Source organism: Pteropus medius, unplaced genomic scaffold (genome assembly GCF_902729225.1).
Source record: "Pteropus medius unplaced genomic scaffold, Ma_sr-lr_union100, whole genome shotgun sequence".
Lineage (NCBI taxonomy): Eukaryota > Metazoa > Chordata > Mammalia > Chiroptera > Pteropodidae > Pteropus > Pteropus medius.
Genome location: NW_024353517.1, coordinates 5,035,841 through 5,052,915, shown reverse-complemented (window position 1 = coordinate 5,052,915; position 17,075 = coordinate 5,035,841). Strand labels below are relative to the sequence as shown.

General features: G+C 40.5%; 1 protein-coding gene across 1 annotated transcript; it reads left to right on the top strand.

Moving 5' to 3' along the window:
• Positions 1–14,777: 14,777 nt before the first annotated feature.
• Positions 14,778–16,222, top strand: SST (somatostatin). The gene is made up of 2 exons (XM_039850636.1): positions 14,778–15,021; positions 15,859–16,222. The coding sequence occupies exons 1-2, from the start codon at positions 14,884–14,886 to the stop codon at positions 16,069–16,071; spliced, it is 351 nt and encodes a 116-aa protein (XP_039706570.1). The 5' UTR covers positions 14,778–14,883; the 3' UTR covers positions 16,072–16,222.
• Positions 16,223–17,075: the final 853 nt, after the last annotated feature.

Below are 17,075 nucleotides of genomic sequence, written 5' to 3'. Positions count from 1 at the left end.
GAAATGAATGATCTCTTCAAGTGCTCTGTGGGCAATTAGAATTTGTGCTGCAAGTCACAAAACTAATTTCAGTCAAATAACACAGAAAGCTCTGTTTACTTAATGCTGGATATAAGGTTAATTAACTAATTTAATAGTGAGTGAAAGTAGGAAACTTTTTCCTGGTTCCAATTGTTCACACGTGTTAAATTCAAGTGAGAACATTTATCATATAGATGATTTTCCTTTTTTCCATTTTGTTTGTTTGTTTCCACAGTAGAAATGAATTACTTCTCTAAAGATTTAAATACACATATCTCAATATACATTCTGTATAGTAGATTCATTAAATAAGAGTAAGTGTTCCTAATAAAATAAAATTTATAAAACTTTTAATTATGTATGTATGTGTTTGTGTGTTCTTATATCAAAGTGTTTCATATATAAAAGACGAGAAAGAAAAGTAGCCCATAACATCTGAGAGCTGGCCTGGCACTCACAGCTAGGCCATGGTGCTCTTCCATTGAATGTAAACAATTCCATAGATTTGAGGGTGGCCTCAAATCAGACCACCCTGGGATGATGCTAGGTCAAGGCAAGTGTAAGACCATAATCGTGTCTGAATATATACAGAAGCATGAACATTGTCCAAACTACTTTTTTTTTTTTACTCATAACAGCTTTAGCTTTTAGTTTCTCACCTTCTAATAAGAATTAAGATACCTCCATAGAATTATCCCTGCCTTCTGATATCGCCCAATCCAGAGCAAAGCCTACTTACATAAATCTACCCCTACCTGACGCACGCCCCAATGCTTCAGCATTTCCTGTCTACTGCTCTAACTAAGATGTTTCATGATTCCAGAGTGTATCCTTGCTTGTTGCAATGAGTCCAAAAACCTGCCTTGTTCAGAGGCACGTGTGTTCCTGGGAGTCTTTGGCTAAAGTGCATTGACAGATGATATATCTCTTCTTCAATGTCTGTGGGATACTCAGATGTTTCGATGAACCTAAAAAATAAAACAAAAATATGCAGAAAGATTTTTTTCTCACTGTGAGTTATTTAACTGAGAAAATCAAATGGTTAATCAAAATAAAATAAAATTTGAGCACTTGGAAATTTAAAAAGGGTATTTTTAAATTTAGGATAAAGTGAAAAATACATATTTGTAGTTTATTTAGAAATTAAGGAGAGCACTGCATATAAAAATTATTTCTGTGTTAATGTTTTTAATCCTTTAAAAACTTACTTTACACTATTGTTAGATTTTTAAAATCATTTTTCCCGTAGAAAATTATACAACAAATGTCTATTCCACGACTGATTATCTTTGCATTTTTAGAAAATATATTTTCACCCATATTCTTGTATCTATCTCAAGAAAGTTACATAAGTTATTAATTCTTTTGGTAAGTGGGGATGAATTTCCTGTAACTTCTTTCTTGACAACCTGGATTTCTAATTTTGTTAGAAAAGTCTTGTATTGTATAACTAAATTAGTAAAATACTCATACATTCTTTCAAGAATTATTTTAGACACATGCATGGTGTTTCACAGTAATTTGGGAACCGACTCTTAAATTTTACAGGTTTATTTCTCCTCGCCATCTTTACACCAGCCCATTCCACTTTCAGTTTCTTTATTTTGATTTATCTTCTTCCTTTCATGTGAAGTACTTTAGTGAGTAATATTTTCAGAGAAGATACGTGGTTGGTCTGCCTGCCTTGGAATGGCTTTTTGTTGCTGTTATCCCCTCAGAATAGCCTGGCTGATATTACATGCTGTGATCACAATCTTTTACTTTTTTTTCCTCTCAAAACTTGGTAGGCATTATTTCAACGTCTTTTGGAATTTATTGAAGCAGAGAAAAATCCTGTTATCAACTTAATGTTTCTTTCTTTTTACATTGCCTGATCTGATGTAAAAAAAAGTTATTGATGCAATAGCCTCACAAATTTTGTAGAGAACAGAAGCTGGAATTTGTAAGGTTCTGCTTGTTTGTTTGTTTTATTGTTTCTTGCAGTAACTTTGTCCCTAGGGGAGAGGAAGGAATTTATTCTGAATCTTTGGATTGTTATCATGTGTTTGAACTACAATTTTTCATCTACTTAATGACTATTCTCTGCTGATGTTTGGAGTTGGAGAACTGGGGAGTGTTCTATTAGAAATTGTATCATGTCTTTTCAAATTGTTTGATCTCAGACAAAGGAAGAAGAAAAATGCTTATTTCACTGAAGTTTTCTTTACTAGAAGAGAGGTCTCAATGCCACGGGGGTGGTAGGGAGGAAGCTCCACTGAGATGCAGGGCCCTGGGAGCACGGCACAACATTTCTATGTTTTGTTATAGATCAAGTCATAGGAATACTGCTTCTCTGACTGGCATGAATACCTTATTAGGAGTTGAGTTGCTTTACATTTCATGCAAATTTAATCTGGAAAGCAATGTAGTGACCAGATGATTCCTGTGCGGGGACCAGGTGCAGTTCCAGAGGTAGGACTGAGATTTGCCCACCCACATTGACTGTCATTCCACTTGCCTCATCTCCAGGCCCTTCCACTTCCAGCTTGGAAATGTTAGTGCTCTTCTGCTAGGGTCGAAGAAGTGGTCTTTTCCTCTTACTCCTAAGGTGAGCTTTCTGTTTGCATGTGGAGATCCACAGATTCAGTCCTATTGTGACAGCCACTATATTGTATATATGTTTCTTAGTGTGTCGGGAATGTGGCATCTGTGGTTTCCAGTAAATACAGATCTCTCCCTACTTTTCATTTGATAAAGCCCAAGAAGGGATTTTGTAAGATTGGAAGGTTTAGGAAGTAGGTGCATGGGCTGAGTTCACTACCTTGAATTTAAAGTTATTACTTCTAATTTGCGTTTTAAAAATCTACTGTTAACAAATTTGAGTCTTTACTAGAACGAGATGGATATAAATAACTGATATAGATTTCGATGCCTACTATGTGATCTTTAAATAATTTTTTTTTTTAAATTAGTACATTGTGTTCATGCATCTCTAATCTTTAAAGAGTTCCTTTCCTAGCTGTGGCAGACCCTCAGTAATCTCCTAAAATCTGTTGTTCCCTTTTCTCACGGTAATATGATTTTAGCTGGACACATGGCTTTGAGAATGAAGACAATTTATCTCAGACCCCTTTGCAGTTAGATACAGGATTAAGTTCTGGCCAACAAGATACAAGTCACACAGAAGTTATATGTGAAAAGTTTTGGGGAAACTGCCTTAAAAGACAATGTTTAGGTTATCTATCGCTGTTTAACAAAAGCATAAAACAACAATGGAGAGAAACAGAAAAGAAACACATATCTAAAGAATTCACAAAATCTGAATAGTTAACTATGCCATCAGAAAGAAAGAAGAGACAAATACAATAAGAAAAGAGGTAAATTTAGGAGACCTTTGTATAAATATGATAGTTGAAGACATTAATTGGTATTAGGGTCAATATTCACATTTGATGAACAGTTTGTAAGCATTTCAGATGATACGGAAAATCTTCTAGGTAAGACAGAATGCACAGTATCTGCTGTTGAGAAAAGCCCTTTTGAAAGGAACCAGACACACAAATTATTGCTAGACAATAAGGTAATTGCTACAATGAAAAAAAAATCCACAGACTGTCTGGTTTCAGAATTATGTAGATGTATGAGTCTGCCCCTATGTATTGTGGCTTCTAGAAGGACAAGGTGAATGTGGTTCGCATCAGTCCTCTGAAGTTGCCAAGAGCAAATCTGTGCAGAAATGTCCAGCCTCTTTTTAAGAAAAAAAAAAAAAAAATGAGGATTAGGATCTGGAAGGTACAGCTCTAAATGGGCATAGGATCTGAGGACTAAATGGGGACCAGAGCTCATCTCATCTTTCCTTGGATCTCAGAACACAGTTTTTGTGCTGCACAAGTCCTTTTGTTACATACCCAAAGCTGACATCTGTTTCTCTGTGACTCTTGCTGTCAAATGTTGATTAACCAATGGTTTATTTTTTCCCCAAGGCATGGCATTGGTTCATCAATTTATCAAAAAGGTTTTATGACTAGGAAGTGCAGAGCTAGGATCAAAGGGAGATAGCAGTGATTCCCCTTCAGCAAACTGAACAGATAGTCATATAAACAGGATGAAAACTGAGCGAATGCCAAATAGGCCTGAGGAATGGAGGTTTGGTCTTATCTGTCTGAAAAGTGTATTTCTCATAATGCTGTGGAAACCCCTGAAACTCTTCTTGTTTATGTTGTTAGCATTCAGATAAACACCCATCTGCCACTAGTTCACTGTGTGGCTTTGGGCAAATCATTTCACTCCTCTGGGCTTTTAGCATCACACCCCACCCACCACTCCTGGTGCCATGCGAAGCCTGGTTTCCAGTTTTAACAGCTGATATAAAGTACATAGAAATTGGAGAATTTCCTGGGAAAAAATTCTACCGTGTCTAAAGTTGACATTTAGTTGTTTAAGATATGTGTGTCAGAATGTGGGGTGCGGTCTTGAAATAACATCCAATTTTCAAAAAGAGATTCTAGAGCCCCTTAGGAGAATCTACCCTTTGGAAGAGATGTTTGGCAGGATAAGCCCAACTCCATGAAGAAACTTAAGTTCAAAGGGAAAGGAGTAGTCTCATGTATGGAGGATAACTGTGACTTGATTCCTTCTCTGCTTGGTTCCCTCAGAACTTAGGGAAATATGAGGCTTGGCTAGTCTGTTAGTTTCTTATACCTGCTGTAACAATTACCACAAAGTGATGGCTTCAAACGACAGAAATTTATCCCCTTGTAGTTCTGGAGGGCAAGAGTCTGGAATCAAAGTATTGGTCAGGCCACAATTTCTCCAAAAGCTGTAGGGTACATTCATTCATTCATTCATTCATTTTTGGTCTCTACCAGTTTCTGGTGGCTTCTGCTGTTCCTTAGTTTGTGGTAGTACCATTCTTACCTCTGCTTCTATCTTCACACAGCCTTCTCTGTCTGCTCTTCTTCCATCTCTTTTAAGTACACTTGTCTTTGGATTTAGGGCCCACTCAGATAATCCAGGGTGATCCCATCTTGACATTCTTACCTTAATGATATCTGCAAAGACCTCTCTCCTTCCCAAATTAGGTCACATTTATTCACAGGCTCTGTGGGTCAGGATGTGGGCATTTCTTTTCTGGGGCCACTATTCAACCTGTTAGGTAGCAAACACCAAGGTTTTAACATCTAGGGTCCTGCCATGAGACCCTCTAAAAGGATGGAAAGCAGAGGACGGGTGAGGACAGGTGAGCCCAGCACCTGGGGTGGCAGGGCCTGTTATCTGGTGTCCCATTAGGGTTGCACAGCAGCCTAGAAATGCCAAAAGTCCAGGCAGAATGCAGTGCACACAGTCCGTGGTCTCAGGCAGTGCCTTTCAAACTGAGGTTTATGATTCCGTAGGGGCTCATAGTTAATTTAGTGGCTCATGACCAACATTAAAGAGAAAAAGAAATAGAAAAGAATGGAAAATACCAGAGTTTATTGCAAGTAATAAAGGTAAGTATTGTTTTGAGAAACGTACATGTGTGTGTTTGTGCATTGGATTATGATGTAAAATATATTTCTTACATAAGTTGCAGTCAAAAGTTTGAAAGACACTGGTGTAAGAAACCCTGGCATGGCATGTCAGAGCATCATGAAAAGAGCAGTGGCCCAGGAAAGTGTCCTTGGTTCTGGGCACACGGTGTCATCAGACATGATTGCTCTGACCAGGCACAGTAGCAATGGTATAAACAGCTACAAGGAGGTGTTCTCAACACACGAGAGATACCCTTGGAGGCCTCTTCCCTTGTGGAGAGAACTTTCAAAGGGAGAGTCCACTGTAGGTGGGTGAAAAGGGTGATTAAGTCAGTGACTCTGAGACCAGCTACAAATGTGACATCGATTGTGAGTACAAGTTCATAAAGCTGGAGAGCATTCAGATTACAGGTAAGAGGATGGTTTGTGTTAAAACTGCAGTTTTCAAACTTTGTTTTTCCATCAAGCCCTTTGTTCCTATAAAATTTTATGGCAAAATCCTGTTCAATAAAACAGAATCCCTGCAACATGTTCCCTCTCCCGGACCTAATTGGGGAAGCCCATAGTGACTAATCCTGGATTAAAAGGTGTCTGCGGTCATTTACAGTGCTAATTCTTTGATTCTATGACTCAGATAAAATTCTACGTATTTTACCAGACCACGGTTCTTTTTGAAGCCACGGACTGAATTTTGTTCATTTCTCGATTCCCAGCACAGCATCTGGCACTAAGTGCTCAATAATCACGTTTGCAGGAAAAGGTTCGTTTTTGTCTACTTCTTTGCAACTCCAGCACCAAGCACAGTGTCCTCTGCGGAGTGGGTACTTTTAAAAAGTTGATGGAGTAAATGAAAGAGTGAATAAAACCTTGCCCTAAAATTAAAATGTCAGATGAAGTCGGCTTCTGCAGTTGAGGCAGCAGAGGGCAGAAGAGTTAAGCTTAAAACAGTTTCCTCTCCTGTGTGCTGAAGCAGCCACACGCGGCCACCACCAGGAGGAGCCAGTCTAGTTGTTTTTATGAGATTAGGAAATGCACAACCAGAAAAGGATGGAGGCACAAAGCACGAAGGCCTGACACATGAATTCCCAGAGCTTTCTCTATAAGATGATACTCTTCTCAGGGAATGGGGTTTTGCTTCAGGCTGATTGCGAGGTACACAGAGAACAGGACAGGAGTTGCCAGCCTTATTACATGATTCCAAACACTTCGGTGGAAGGGACGGAAGGAACTTTCCAGTACACTTATGCCATGGGAAGAACATACATAGAACTGAGAGAATCAGAGCTTCTAACTCTGATACTAGTTACGTGGCCTTGAGAGAGACCCTTTCCTTCTCGTGACTTTAGTGTTCCCATATGTAAACTGAGAGGTGAGACTAGATCCTTTTAAAGACTCTAGTCTCCGGATGGGTCACTTTTTGCTCCAGTCCTGTCTCTGACTTCAACTCTTGGGGCAAAATCAGGAGCGTCAACGAAGCGGGTGTTTTGGCTCTGACGAGGCAAAGTTGGTTAATTCATGGTGCTCAGATGTTCCCAACTCAGAATTAGGACAAGAAGAAAAGGAGATTGAGGGTGAATGAGAAAAGAGGATACAAGCCAGAGAATAAAAGAAAAAATGAGAGAGAAGATGAAAAAGATAAGAGCAAGGAGGGGAGAAGAAAAAAAGAAGAAAATAGAGAAAGAAAAAGAAGAGAAAGGGAAAAGAGAGAAGGGAAGAGCAGAGGAGATGAGAGAGAAGCAACGGTGGGCTCCTCGGGGGAGTGGGGGTGGGGGTGGAACCCATGCTAGTTGCTGACTAGAACTAAGCTCTTAAAAGACCTAGGCCTATGCATCAGAAACTTCAGTTGGGACCCAGGTACCTATGCTTTAAAAATGTTTCCCAGGCAATCCTGGTGGGGAGCCAGGGTTAAAACCCACGAGTCTGGATTAATACTTACAAGTTTGAACGTGGCGAAAGTGAAGCGGTTGTAGGAATACACTCACTCCGTGGGGCATATCTGTGATTATATAACCCCTACCATGCAGTTTCAAAGTGGAGGTCTCAGGACCACCCCGAAGAGGAACTTCACCATGTGTCCTGCATTGTTCCAGGGGACAGGACCATTGGTGTCTGGCCTCATTTCTCAGACCCAGCTGGTCAAGACAGCTCCTCCCCTGCCAACTGAACTGGGAAGGTTCATGGAAGGCCTCACATTTAACAAATCAGGTCAGTCTCTTGGTCAAAATACTCCAATGGTTTCCTTAACACAGCTTTCAAGGCTCTGTGTGATCTGGCCCCTGCCTGCCTTGCTGGCTTCATCTCCTAATCCTCTCTGATTCACTCAGTCTGTCCTGGTTCTCTTGCCTTGTTCCTGATGTTTGAATGTACCAAGCATGCTTCCGCCTCAGGGCCTTTGCACAGATTGTCCTTCCACTCGACAGGGAATTACATTTATTGTTTGTAGGAGGAAACTAAAGAGAACTGAGTGATGTTCTCTGGAAAGTGCCGTGAGGCAAAGCACAGCTCAATTTCATTTCATCGAAGAGCCCTGAGCAGAAGTCATAGAGCAACAAGCAGGATGCTTATGAAGAGATAAATGAACCCACAAAGATAAAGAGAAACAAGAGGCAAATTAGGGACAAAGTTTCCTGACCTATGTCTGATGAGAGAAGAAATGTTGGAGTGGCGGAGAGAGCTCTGACATTAGCCCAGATACACACTAACTATGTAACCTGGGGCCTCTATTCCCTAGTCCACTTGGTATTAACACAATTAATCAAATGTGAGACACTACACAGAGGTGAATTAGTATTATTATTCACTTCTATTGTGTACCATAGACATATGCTTACTGCAGTAGTTACTGGATGTGTCCTTGCTAGGCCTTCCAAAAGATGTAAACATTCTTACATTTTCATTGACTATGTTAACTTATTCATATGACAACTTCAGTTAGTTTTCAGCATACAGGAACAATGGCATTGAGCAGTGTTTAGTGTTTTGTTTGTTTGTTTGTTTGTTTCCTTTCTGAAGCTTGGAGATGACTAAGGGATAAATAGATATGTGTTCCTGAGGGTATCAGCTACCTAGGGTTAGTGGTCAAGTGATACAGTCCATAGTTACCTGAAGCTCGTGATGCTTGTCCTACTTATAGAATCCATAGAGACCTCACATATAAGAAGAGAAAAGTTTGTGTCCAACCCAACCATTATTTTTCAATAACAGCTCTGTACTTCATATGGTCCCTGAGGAGGCTACAAACATGGCTGAGACAAGGTTTCTGCTCAGTGAACCTCTCATGGTTGAGATATACAGACTTCCAAAGCACAGAAATATAAAGTAATCTGGGAGAGTCTCTACTAGGGGCACAAAAGACACACTTTTGAGCACAGGAGAGGGCCACTTTGATTCTAAAAAGGAGGCTCTAGAAACATCTTAGAATAAGCTGTATGATGTTAACAATCAGAAGTGGGATAAAGGTATTCCAGGTAAATATTAAAATGAATGCAGGAGACTGTAGGGTGTGTAGATGGGAGACTTGGGGCGGGGATGGCTGAGATATGAGAATGACACAGAGTGAGACTGACCAGGAGAATTAAGTTCTGAGGAAACATGACTCTAGGCTAATGTGTTTGCATTTCAACTTGTTGGCGCTGGGAAGTCACCGAAAAAACTCCTAAACACTGCTCAGTGTCATTATCCCTATATGCTGAGAACAAACTGGAAAGTGACAGAAAAGAGACCAGATAGGAGACTACTAGAAGAGATCAGACCTGAGATATTGTCACTCACCTCTTCTCATGGGAAAAAGTTAACTTTAGAGGCTTCATTTATTAACCCCTTCACTCTTCATTATCTAACGCAGCCATGTTGGCTTTCACTGTTGGGCCAGGCTTTGTGCAAGTCAGTGAAAGCCAATTTGGCAGGAAAGTCTGGCTCCTCTACCACTATTGTCTCCAGTTGTGTGAGCTGGAATCTTTCCAGCTGAAATCCAGCCCAACAGAAGCCCTGAGAAAATTTCAGGTTTTTGTTCTTGTGCTCCATGGTGCTAGAGTTGCTATAGAAGGAAATTTTCCTGTGGTATTCTTATTCCTTTGCCCATCGGAAAGATGTCCACATGCTCACCGTAGCCTGCCCCTGTCCTCAACAACACTCACCAAGTATGCCCTCTACCCGGTGGATCACTTACTCCAAATTGATCTCCTGCTCCCAATTTTACTTAACTCAATCCTTAAGTAAATATTTGACTTCCTTTAGCCAGGGATAAATCTAGAAGACAATTCAACAAGTGAATTCATACTCAGTGTTAGTAGCTACCAAGTTTTAATGAACTATGTCTCCAAGGCAAAGTATATAAAAGAGAAAAGATTATTTTCTAATAGATGAATTTCGGCACCCATTTGCTGGTAGAAGAGACCTTGCTGGACCTTTTAAACCACACTTTACATGTCCCAAGTGTGAAGAAGGCCTGCCTGCCCAGTCGGGTCAAAATATCAGCAGGACATGCCAGCTCCCAAAGGCTGGCTCACTGAATATCACCCTTGGCTTAGGGCTGGCTGCCTCTGTCTGAGCAGCAACAACAAAAACAGGCCTTTCTCTTTTTATCATCTTTTATAGGTTACCAAGCACTTTCACTTAAACTGTTTGATATAATTCTTAAATCATATTTTAGCAAAAGCAAGAATTATCGAGCCCATTTTAAGCAGGAAAAAAACTGAACACTGAAGTCTAGGGCCTCAGACATCCAGTTCAGAGCTCTTTCCACTATTTCATGTTTCTTCTCCCTACTGCCTGTAATCTTTACTTTCTTCTGACTGGGAAATGAAAAGGTTTTCCATTTGTAAAATGTCCCAGTAAAGGGGTTTTTCAGAAATCTACTTCTTGCACTCTCACGAATTTGTGGATCATGAAGGCATTTTAGTGAATGTTACCAACAGTACTCATTTCCTTAACTCAATCAAACAAACCATCAGAATGTCCTGTCAATTCTATTTCGAAATAAACTTCAAACCTAACAAGTCCCTACCTTCTTCATGACTACCACTCCAGCCCAAAATATCATCTTCTCTTGCCTAAACTAGTCTGGGGAATAAGGTACCCAATAGTAACCCAAAACCACCTCTCCTTCCTTGGAGATAGACAGGCCCTGGGGTTTGGGCAGGCATGAGAAGCCTTGGGTTGGGCAGGCATGAGATGCCTTTATGCTAAGTCAACCAGCTGGTCTATGGCTATTTAAGGGAGAATGTGACCCTTTAATCCTGGCTCCATTTTTTCTTAAATGGTTCTTAAACTCCTAAGTTATTTCCTTTTTTCTACTCCTGCCCTCCTACAGCTAATTCTCTGCTTAGAAGAAAGTATTACTTTTAAAAAATCAAATCAGTTCAATCCCTTGATTAAAATCCTGCAACGGTTTCTTTACCATGCCTTTCAAGGCTCTATGTGATTAGGCCCCTTGCTGTCTCTCTGGCCTCATCTTATAACCCTCTCAGATTCACCCAATCTGTTCTGCTTCCCTTGCCATGTTGCTGATGCTTTAATGTACCAAGCATACCTCCACCTCAGGGTCTTTGCACAGATTATCCTTCTACTTAACAAGGAAAGATCTCTATTCAGATATTTGCATGGCGAGCTCCCTAACCTCATTCAGATCTCTCCTAAAATTGTTTGTCTTTAGAAAGGTCTTCCCCTAACCATCATGCTTTATACCTTGCTTTAATCTTTATCAATTTGAACATATATTAATTAATTGATGTATTTATTATCTTTCTCACTGGGACTTTTTATGTCTAGTTCACTGCTGTATCATTGACTTCTCAAGTAGTGCAGATTCTCACTATTTGTAGAAAGAATTTTAGTGAACCAATTTGACAGATGGAGAAACTGAGGTTCAGAGTGAGGGAGTCAGCACCAGAAGCAATACTGAAGAGCAAATTTTCTTTCTAACAGGCCTGTGAAATGTCCACTGCATCGGTCTCCTCCCTCACATTACATTAAAGCCAGGTTCTTTTCAAATATAAAGTCCTCGCTTTGAGAAAAACAGCATTTTAACATTGCAATACATTCCAGTCTTCCCTTTTATTTCCTCATACTTAAACTCTTTGATTATCAGGCTAGAAGAAATCATAAATGTTACATATCGAGACTTTGATTTTTTAGATGAGAAAACCAAGGCCCAGAGGGGAAATCCCACTTCCAGAGCTGGATTGTGGCAGAACCAGAACTAGAACCTGGGTCTTTCTACTCCCAATACAGATACTTTCTACTTCTCAGCATCGTTTAATATGGAACATCTATGTCTGCTCACAGATTTTACTGTTTTTCATTCAAACGAGTTCCTACTCCTCATATAGGCAGGTAGTCACCCCCAAATGTACATTTCACAGGTTGGTGGGAAATCCTATTCTGGCCAGAAATGCTGCACATGGAAGAGGTTTGGATGCCTTCTGGAGACACTTGTATCCTGGCTACAGGCTGCTCAGCCAGGTGTCTCTGGCATCTGAGTCAGGGGAGGGTGAAAAGTTCTAAAGTGGAGGAACATCCTCCCTCTGATCTTGCCACTTCCTGCCTGTGCGCCCTTGTGCAAGGCACATCTGCTCTCAAGACTTCAATTTTCTCCTCTGTGAGATGGCGCTAGCATGAGCTGATGAGCAGACGACAAAGCTCTCTGCGAACCACAGGGGCTGTGTAAGAATGTGGGGAGGTGGTTCCTCCCGACTAAGGTCTGGGAATAGGGTCCCTAGTTTCATTAAGACTTAGGAGAGAGGCCCTGCAGAGGGATCACATTTGGGAAATTTGAAGTGCCTTTGTGCTGAATCAACGTTTTTGCAAAATTTGGCCACAGAAAATTTAAGGAAGAATTTATTTCACCTTTTTCTTGGCTCTTCTGTCTTAAGTGGTTCTTAGACTCCTAATAATGCAAAGGTTATAAAACAAAATGAAAACAAAACCCAGAAGTTATCTCATTCACAGCCTCAGCTTTCAGCAGAGGTGAGAGGAAAGCAACTCAGACTTCACTATTCCTAAATAAGTACTTAAATAGCTAGAGATTGTGAATATTTGTGTGTGTGTGTGTGTGTGTGTGTGTGTGTGTGTGTGTGTGTGTGTGTGTGTGTGTGTGTGAACAAGGAGAAGAGATGAAGGGGGGAGAACTAAGACAGAGACTGAGATAGATATTGACTAAGAAGAGTGGGAAGGGAAGGAGAAATGCAGAGAAGGCAGGAAAAGAGCCAGATGGAACCAAACTGAAGTCTGAAAGTAATTGGGGACACAGAAGAACAACAAAGAGGAATGAGGACAAGAAATGGAGAGAGAAGACAAAAGAACGATTGAATAAGGCTGAGGGAAAAGAAGAAAGAGGAGAGAAGAGAGTGTGTGGAGGAGGAGGAGAAGGATGTGGAAAGGGAGAAGCAGAAGCTCAGGGAGAAGGCTGAAGAGATCTCAGAGCACGGAGAAAGATGGCGGAGCTGCTACTTGCTCTTTGGCTGGCTGCTGCTTTAGGAAAACTCTCCTCTACTCAGTGAGACTGCCTAGGGCCACGTCCTAGGTGGAAGAGATGTGAGATCATTTGGGGGTGCCTTGGGAGAGTTGGGCTGATATAACTAGATTCTGAGTCTCTAGTCAAGAGTCAAGGAGGTTCTAGAGTATATAGCATGAGAAAATATTTAAAAAGTATATACAAAAGAAAAAGTATATATAGAGAAAATAGCATGTATTTTCTAGAGTTGTGTTCCTCAACCCCAGATTCATTGCTCTTCCAGACTATCCAACCTACATGAGTGACTTTTTAATGCCCCCCTTGTGCTTAGCCTTGCTTGGACTTGCCAAGCCCAGGAAGCTCTAGCACTCCTTCCTGTGCATTCTCTCATTGCCTTGGCTTACGGACACAAAAGGAGATGAGCCATTCAGGAGACCCCCCAATTCCTCTTATTTCTCAACATTATGGTTTTGGTCTAAGTATTGAGATTACAGACACGGTACATGACTGATGACAGGATTGGCCAATTGCTTTGCAAACACACATACATTTTTAGCTTTTTATGAGCTTGAAGAGCCTGTAGAGATCATCTGGTCTATGCCAGGATATTAGCTGGCTCTTCTTTGTTAAGGAGTTACTTTGAAGAAAAAAGAAAAAGAAAAGAAAACTTTCAGAACTCTGATCTTGACAGTAAACACCTAACTAGACCAAAACCAGAATTCTAAAACAACATTTCTTAAACTTCCTTTTTATGTGTGTGGGGTGCAGGGGAGTGCTGGCTCTAAAAGTCTGTTGATTCTTTCCCCACACTCAGACACACAGTGATGGTCACAGATGTACAAGGAGCTCCTAGACTTTTACATGTCCATACTGGGGGCCCCTGACTGAAAACTGCTTCTACTGGCCAGGAATCTATTAGAAAACCCAGAATTAAGTAAAAAGAACCCTGGCCTTGGAATGTAGAGCTCTGGTCCTTGTTTCAGTTGGGCAGTGTGTGATCCAGATCATTTTACGGCCCATTTCTAGGCTAAGTGACTCAAACACTGAGGTTTATTGTCTGGTTTCTGAGACTGCTTTTCAGCTCCAAGTTTCTAGGCACAAAAATGAAGTCAATCTCACTTTTTTTTTTCTTCTTATGCTTAAGAAGACAGATAGACTAGAAGAATTTTCTCAGATGCTTAGAAAGAAGGATGGAGGGCAAACCTAAGGTACTTTCTCTTCTATTGTAGGGAAAGTAAAGTTTTTTTTAGAGACCATTACATCTCAACCTGCAAGACTTTTTACAGAGATAAAGGAGAGAGAAATGATTCAGTCCTGACGTCCACGTTCCATTCTCAAATCTGTTCTTAGAGTAATGATTCTGAATCTTCACTTGTCACACACATATACTTTTGCATTTGTTTGGCGCTCCTAACATGTTGGAGTCTAATGATAGAGTTGTCTGGATACATTTATGTGTATGCAGCTGTGTGTGGTAGTGAATTTGTCTCTTTGGGCTGAGTGAGCTTCTCTGTGTAATCGAGTGCATATGTGCATGTGTGTGAAATTATGGAATGTGTATGTGCATAGCACTTAGTGAATATCAAAGATTGTGTAAATAATGTGGCATGTGTGGAATTGTGTAGGCCTGTGCATGTCCGGATTTTTTTTTTTTTAATAAACCTCTTTGGATTGTGTAGCCTCCTCTCACTTCTGTGATTGATTTCACGAGGGTAATGGTGCGTAAAAGCGCTAGTGAGATCTGGGGGCGCCTCCTAGTCTGACGTCAGAGAGAGAGTTTAAAAAGGGGAAAGACGACGGTGGAGAGCACAGAAGCCGCTTTAGGAGTCGCGCGGTTCAGAGCCGTCGCTGCTGCCTGCGGATCCGCTCCTAGAGTTTGACTAACCGCGCTCTTGCTCGGCTTCCCGGGGCGCCGCGGAGATGCTGTCCTGCCGCCTCCAATGCGCGCTGGCCGCGCTCTCCATCGTCCTGGCTTTGGGCGGTGTCACTGGTGCGCCCTCGGATCCCCGACTCCGTCAGTTTCTGCAGAAGTCCCTGGCTGCTGCCGCAGGGAAGCAGGTAAAGAGACTCCTTCCTCGTTTCCTTTCTCCTCTCTCGAATTCCTAATTTTCTCCTAGCCTTGTGTCTCTGTCCCCTTGGGTGCATTTAAGAGGTGCTCCTGAAGAGTTTCGGTCACTCGGATCCCAAAGCTCTCGGGAAAACTTTCAAAGACCAGAATTTCCTTTTAATCAGAGCAGTGCGTCACAGTTCAGGTGAGTTCTTTGGCATTCGAGAAAATCCCTAAACCTGAATAATTGAACTGGAGGGGGCGATGGCATCTACCCCCGGGTGCTGACCATGGGAGAGCGGTGCTGACCCAGGTGCTGAAAGTGAGTACCCCTGAAGTTGCTATCTTCCTAAGCAATATTTCCCTCCCATGCAGCGGGACGGAGGGCTAACGGGCACTCTGTGGAACACAATATGTATAAAATTGTGAAAGGTCTCGTTTCCCACAATTGACTTAATAAAAACGGTAAGAACAACTCCAATTTTTAGCTCATGATTCAGAAACTGAGGTAAACTCAGCACATTTTCTTTCTTTCTTTTTTTTAACTTTGCAAAACTGCTTTAACGATCCGTTACTTCTCTCTATATGTGTGTTTTAAACCCACAGAGACAGAAAACTTACAGAAACATTTGGGTTTTTCAAGCTTCTTTGTGTAATTTAGTGATTATAGCAAATACCCTTATTTTTATATCCTTAATTCGTTTTAGGTGACAAAAGCGCGCAGCTGTGAAAATTGTTTTGGGTGTGGCTGAATCTGCTTTCCAAACTAGGCTTTTCTATTTCTTCTTCTCCATGATTATCCTCCTCATTCTGTCCCTCTATGTCTCTCTCCCTTCCACCCGGTACAGGAACTGGCCAAGTATTTCTTGGCAGAGCTGCTGTCTGAACCCAACCAGACAGAGAATGATGCCCTGGAACCTGAAGATTTGTCCCAGGCTGCTGAGCAGGATGAAATGAGGCTGGAGCTGCAGAGATCTGCTAACTCAAACCCAGCCATGGCACCCCGAGAACGCAAAGCTGGCTGCAAGAATTTCTTCTGGAAGACTTTCACATCCTGTTAGCTTTATTAATATTGTTGTCCATGTATGACCTCTGATTCCTTTCCTCCAAATCCCATCTCTCTTCCCTAAACCCCCCAGTGCTCATAAATACCCTTGCATTAGAAATGGAAGACTGTAAATACAAAATAAAATTGTGGTGAAATTATGAAAAGCAAGAATTTGATTCCTTATTGAGTAAATCTTTCTGTTCAATAATACATGATTAACTTCAGTTGTGATTTCATTTGAGTTATTTGAGATACATACTCCAAATTTCACAGACACATTTAAAATTCCCTGTGGTAATAAAGCTATATTTTAAATGGTAAATCTTATAGTTTGGCTCATTTAAAACTATAATACATTAAAAAAAAACTCCATGAATGATAACTTTAATTTAGTGAAAATTATGGGAAGGGATTGTTGCAAACGTCAATTACAAGTTAAATATATTTAAATTATATGTGGAAATGAGTATTAGTATTTATGGGTAGGCAGGCTGAAATGTCCAGCTATTTACCTGGCTGATATGTAAAATACATAATATATTAAAAAAATAGAAAGAAAACTTCATTTATAAGTTGGAAGAAAGAAGACAGCTTAAATAGCTCAGATAAAGCTCTTAGCCTTTAAACTGTTTCCAGTTCATGAACATTTATCAAGAGAAACACCATTGCTTTTATATCTTCTTTGACAATTCTCTCTATAACTGAACAATGTTAAATGACTGCCTCTGTTTAAAAGTACGCTTCTAAAATTATTTTTCAGGGGTAAATATCACTTTTATTATAAAATTACAGAATAAGAATACTATGGGTTGCGAGAAAAATGTGCGTTGGGTCACCTCTATAAATGCTACACTGTTGAAGGTACCAGAACCCAATACAATGATCCCAGAATAACTAAAGAAGAGAGTTTAAGCCTTCTTTTGATTTTATCAAAATGAGAGTCAAATAAAAATGCAAACAATAATAAAAAAATTTGGTGAATGCTATCTATAAATAGCAGTATAATAACATACAAAA

What these genes read in the sequence shown, in the direction of transcription:
- SST (XM_039850636.1), top strand. Translation starts at nt 14,884, where the DNA reads ATGCTGTCCTGCCGCCTCCAATGCGCGCTGGCCGCGCTCTCCATCGTC. An exon ending in CTGCTGCCGCAGGGAAGCAG is followed by an intron (nt 15,022 to 15,858) that starts GTAAAGAGACTC and finishes CACCCGGTACAG; the next exon opens with GAACTGGCCAAGTATTTCTT.